Raw genomic sequence first — 6,000 nt, forward strand, 5'->3', positions numbered from 1 at the left:
ACGAGACGCTGGGCGTGTGCGTGAGACGCCTGTTGCGTGGCCGAGGTGGTGTCCGCGAGGCGAGATGCACGTGAGATGCCTGCTGCGCGCGAGACGCTGGTCGCGCGCGTGAGACGCCTACTGCGTGCCTGAGGTGGTGTCCGTGAGACACTGGCGCGAGGCGAGATGTGCGCGAGATGCTGGGCGCGCGCGCGAGGCTCCAGGGATGTGCAAGGTGACGGGTGCGCACAAGGCGCTTGATGCCTTTTGTGATATTCTTGCAATGCGAGTGGGCCTCACTCATCAACAGAGTGGACCTTACGTGGCTTTAGACATGATTGCTTTGGACCTTCAAGGGACCTTAGACACGTGATGTGGGTCTTTTACCGGTGTGGAATTCTTGCCTCTCATCGGCATGGAATAACTTCGTGAGGCCTGGGGCATCAAAAATGTGTGGCCTCTTGGTGGCACGTAATAACCTTCTGCCTCTATTGCGTACTTGACGCCTTCGGTGCCTCTTAGCTGTTTACTTCAATAAGGGACCAGACTTTTTTTCCTTGGTGGATTTTTGGCATCCACATTATGCTTGTAAAAGATATATTATATGTGTTTTAGGTGTGCTAAGAAATAAATTTTTATTATTTGTCAATATTTAATTTAATTATTTATGCCTATTTATTAATATACAAAAGAAAATTATCAAAATTTAAACATAAAATTATCATTTCCTTCCCATAAAATCTCTCTTTTAGCTTAAAACTTGTTTGGCTACGTGCCTCGATTTTCTCACTAAGACTGAATTATTAAGAAATGTTTGTTGAGCAAAATAAAAGAAAGAGAAAGAAAAAAGAAAACATTTTACTTGACAAATGGCCAAATGACCCAAAAACCAATCCTGCTCTCAGCAGGTAAAAAATTATATTTATTATTACTTTTTATATTCCCAACAATAATAAAATTGAGGAAAAGATTATTGATTTTAGGTAACTTGCAACAAACAATTGGTTTCAATTCCATAATAACACTAGTCTACAATCTTGGTTAAAAAAAAAAACTAGTCTACAATCTCAAAAAGCAGCAGGAATCCCACCCTTTCTCGGATCACTCACTGCCACAAGCTTTCCCACATCTTGAGCTATAAACTGGCAAATAGTCCCACCATTAAGACCCTGTAAGACATGACCCTTCTTTTTAAGGGCTTCTCTGATATGTGCAGGAACTTCAAAGTGGTCTCCAATCACTGTTGTCCAATTCTCATAGTTAACAACATTGGGCATCAGCTGTTCAAACACAAATTGTATTAGATTGCATGGTAATGGTTGAAACTTGAAAGTCCAAGAGATTAGTAGACAAAACAACTAATCAATACAAGTTTTAAAGAGGTCTCTATAAAATAATCAATACATGTAAATGGTTTCAGAAAGATATGAATGGAATTTCTGTTCAAAGTTCATAAGAATATCTTAAACTTTATTAGAAGAAATACTCCTTTTTAGAGAGAGAGAGAGAGAGAGTTTGATAATATGTTTTGAAGAAAACCTGGTGATAGATCCTTGGAGCCATGACAGAAGTCAGTGGATCCATTCTCTTGACAAAATGATTCAAGAGGACCTCACCAACTGCTGCAAATATAAAGGCTCCACCACTGGCACCTAATGCTGCTTTAAGTTGATTGTTCTGTAAAAACAAATAACAAGTAAGTGTAAAATCTTACACATGAAAATACTGCCCAGTTAAGACTCACACATTAAAAAGGATGCCTAGATGAAAGGAGAAGGAGAAAAGAAATGCTAAGAAAGGAATGAAATGCCAAAACCAACTCAAAGAATACTAAGGCTGGTACTATTCATTATATAGATGGTGTAGTACATGCGAGGAAAATAGAATGTGGACACATGTCAATACAATGCTAGGACCTCTAGACCACACAACACAATACATAATGAATTATAACAAATATATTAAGCACTAATGATCAAACTTACACAAACATTAGACAGACGTTTTGCTTATCACTAGCTATAACAAGCTTTGAAGATTAAGCTTTCCTCAGACTATTTTCTCTAATGTGGGACTTTCTCAGTGAACCATTAAATGACCAGAAACTCTTCATCATCTGCTAACTAATTGAGCATTCTTAAATGGGAACTATCCCAACTTTTAAGAGACATACCTTTACAACTATAGTAGGTGACATGGATGACAAGGGTCTTTTTCCTGGCCTGATAAAATTAGCCGGTGCAGGTGGGCGAACACCTTTAGTGACATTTGCTGGCATGGAGAAATCATCCATTTCATTGTTTAAGATTATTCCTGTACTTGGTGATAGTATTTTAGAGCCAAAATATGCATTCACTGTGGTTGTCATGGAGACTGCATTTCTTTGATTATCAATGACAGATAGATGACTGGTACCATGATCATGGATCTGATTCCACCTGTTGGACATCAGACATTCCCAATTCAAGGATACAATAGCTTAAAAATGCCAACTCAAATTTACAATTCAAGATAAGATAGTAGATGAAACCAGCTTACCTGCCACCATAATGGCTGGGATTATTAAAAGTTCTGTTGTCATTTATGTCCTTCCTTAGTTTTGCAGCAAACTTAGGAGAAAGCATATCAGATATAACAGAAGACACATTAACAAAGTCTGGATCGCCAATGTTCATTCTCACAGCAAATGTATGTTTTAGTGCTTCAATTTCTCTATGGATCCCAAGAGATCCAGAGATTCCATAAGGAAATCCATAATGGGAAAGAATGTTTAGCATCTGTTGAACACGAAACAATGATGTAATTTAACACTCTAAACTTCCTATTTGTAAGCAAGAGAAAATGAAATGAAGCATCACATAACATAAACAGAAGAGAAATATCTTTACCAGTATCATTGGAGGACCCCCAGAAGGAGGAGGCATGGCAAGTAATTTGGTCCCCATAACATGAACAGAAATTGGCTTTTTCACCTTAACTTGATAACTTTGCAAGTCTTTCATTGTCAATATCCCTCCAGCCCTCTGAATATCTCTAATCAGATTTAATCCGATTGATCCATTGTAATAGGCCTCTATACCAAAATCTGCAATCTTTCCGAGTGTTTGAGCTAGTTTCTTGTTACGGCAGATATCACCTGCCTTCAAGAGATTACCATTTGATGTAAAAACACTACTAAGTCCTTTGTCTCCAAAGATATCTGATTTTGATGCAATTAACTGCATTTCAAGGTACAATGACACCTTGAATCCCAAGCGAGCAAGGCGCTCAGCTGGCCTTACGAGCCTCGCCCATGGAAGCTTTCCATATTGTTTCCAGGCCATGTGAAGCCCTGCAAGTTCTCCTGGAACTGCTATGGAGAGACTACCTTTAGCTTTCAGAGTAGCATTGCCGGCATACATGTTCTGATAACCAAAGTCTTCTAAAATCAGTCTATGCCTTATAAATTATTACCATAGGGAATCACTTGACATAATAATGCTAACATCATGTCTCGGAAAATCATTGTAATTATCAACTTACAATAAGTTTACAGCCCTAAAGATCCATTGTACAAAAGAGACTTTTGGACAATATGACGCAAAGAAAGATAAAACAATTAATATAAATTGTAAAAGAGAGAAACTTTGTAAGAGAAATTGAGTGACCTCAGAAGCTAGCATGGGGGCAGTTTCTCTCATATCATAGACGTGTGCCTGTCCACTGGCTAGCCTTAAATTCATGAAAGCTCCTCCACCAATACCACTGGAAGCCGGACTCACCACTCCCAAACACAGAGCAGCAGCCACCGCCGCATCCACGGCGTGGCCTCCCTCTCGTAGAACTTGAGTCCCAATTTGGGAACATCGGCCATGATCAGTGGCAACAGCTCCATGATGTGCCACAATTACCTCTCGTCTGTGTTTGGTCGAACTAGTACTCGTTGAACCAAGGTTTGTACTAAGAAGTATGAGTGGAAAGAAAACTAGTATAAAACTATGCCAAAAAGATGTATAAGCTGCATTGAAGATGATATGTTGCTATTAGTACCGAGTTTTTTTTCCAAATAAGAAAGTCAACCGTGAAGTAGACAAAGAACATGTCAAGTCAAGAAGAAGAACAAACAAGAAAAACAGTGAAATCATCTAGAACAGAAGAAGAAATTTATAGATCACTTACACGTTACCATCATTAAGCTCTAGCAGAAGTTTCTTATGGTGATTTCACTGTGAGAAATGCCAGCTTGCTTTCTCTCACATGAAGAAAAATTATATCTATAAAGTGGGCAAAGGGAACTTTTATAATTATAGCAAGAAGAAAAATGTGGATATGAGTTGATGTAATAACAAGTCGAAGTCCAAGTACAATGTTTCAACTTTTTAGTTTATTCAGTTTCTCTTAACATCAATTTAATATCAATTCGTTTTAAGAAGGAACCAATCTTAATCTTAGTAGCATTTTCCCTCCAATTATAATAATTCCTACTTAACAGATAAATAATCGCTCAGAGTTTCAGTCACATAGCTACTAAAGAACACTAGCTCATGTGTTCTCTGGTGTACTAAAGTATAATAAAGCTTGTTGCTACTACATGGATGTCTATTAAATATTGGATTATTATTAATTAATATGCCAAACAAAGTTAACAACTATTAACACTTTTGAACCATTAAAACATTGCTTTATAGAATAGAAAAGGAAATAAAGTTTAGGTTCTCCACTATCTTAAGGAGTGATAAAGACAAGTCATTTAGCAGCCATATGGGTAAATGATTATAGGTTATTGTCAACATTATGGTCTTTTATGATACACGTTTAATGAATAAGAATATAGACCTCTCTTTCTTCACTTTCTTCTTCTTCTTCCTCATTATCCTTTTCTTTATAAATTTCTTATAAATTTTCACGTTTATTGCCCTTTTGATATTTGAATAAGACTATACACCTCTCTCTTTTTTTTTTTTTTTCTCCTTATCCTTTTCTAAATAAATTTCTCATAAAGTTTCAAAATAAATTATAGGTTCTTTTCAACATTTTGGTCCTTACACGTTCATTGCATTTTGATATTTCAATAAAATTATCTCTCTCTCTCTCTCTTTCTCTCTCTAAATAAATAAATTTCTCATAAATTTTCAAAATTTCCTTTTACACAAACTTTCATTTTATTTAATTAAAATCAAAACATTTAGTATAATTTTTGTGAAAAAAAAACTTTAGTATAATTATAATATTCAACTTCTATGTTTGCTAAAATCAATGTATGTAAAAATTTAGGATACATACTCTTTTATATACTACTTTTTTTTTTCTCTTCACACTCCATTCTAAATAAAGTCATCATAAATTTTTAAAATTTCTTTTCACGTACATAAAAATATTTTATTACAAAACTGTTTGTCAGTACACTACTACAAAAAATATCATTAGCATCAGTTTCTAACTGCCACAATTGAGTTTTGCGTCAGTTTTATATGTGACGTGAAATCCCACGACGCAAACCAGGCTGACATTTGCGTCACTGGAGAATTGTCACAAATCTGACATTTGTGGTAGTTCCTCACTGACGCAAATGCTATATTAAAAAAAACACTATGAATCTCGACCTTTGTACCTAGCCCCCAGCCACCCCATGCGACCCTAGCCCCCTTGTACCCAGTCCCCAACTAGCCACCTCTCAACCCCCACGACCCCAACCACCCCCCACGACACCCACGACCCCAGCCACATACATGACCCCTGCGAACCCAGTCAGAGAAAAAATCAAGAGGAGGGTTTTTGGGTTTTGGTTTTTCAAACAATATAATATTCAAAATCAGAAATCTAAACAAAAATTAAAAAAAAAAACTATGTATAAGGTTCATAAACATATTATATTCATCAATTTAACCTTAAAATTAAAAAAAAAAAACTCACCAAAATAGGTCTAGGAAGTCGAATGCGCCACTGGTTCTTGGGAGAAAACCTAAGTTTTGAATTTGGGAGAATGAGGGGCTCAGGGTCGATGGCTGAGATTTAATACTGGGCGCACCATTTGTGTCAGTG

The 6,000-nt window shown here is 36.7% G+C and overlaps 1 protein-coding gene across 1 annotated transcript; it reads right to left on the reverse strand.

Annotated features, from left to right (window-relative positions):
- Positions 1 to 868: 868 nt before the first annotated feature.
- LOC133804206 (glutathione hydrolase 1-like) lies at positions 869 to 4,456 on the reverse strand. Its single transcript, XM_062242368.1, has 7 exons — positions 4,138 to 4,456; positions 3,627 to 3,976; positions 2,868 to 3,383; positions 2,518 to 2,756; positions 2,153 to 2,417; positions 1,519 to 1,656; positions 869 to 1,259 (listed from the first exon to the last, which is right to left on the reverse strand). Exons 1-7 carry the CDS (start codon positions 4,148 to 4,150, stop codon positions 1,047 to 1,049), a joined length of 1,734 nt encoding a protein of 577 aa, XP_062098352.1. The 5' UTR covers positions 4,151 to 4,456; the 3' UTR covers positions 869 to 1,046.
- Between the last annotated feature and the right edge of the window lie 1,544 nt (positions 4,457 to 6,000).

This window comes from Humulus lupulus, chromosome 1 (assembly GCF_963169125.1).
Source record: "Humulus lupulus chromosome 1, drHumLupu1.1, whole genome shotgun sequence".
Classification (NCBI taxonomy): domain Eukaryota; kingdom Viridiplantae; phylum Streptophyta; class Magnoliopsida; order Rosales; family Cannabaceae; genus Humulus; species Humulus lupulus.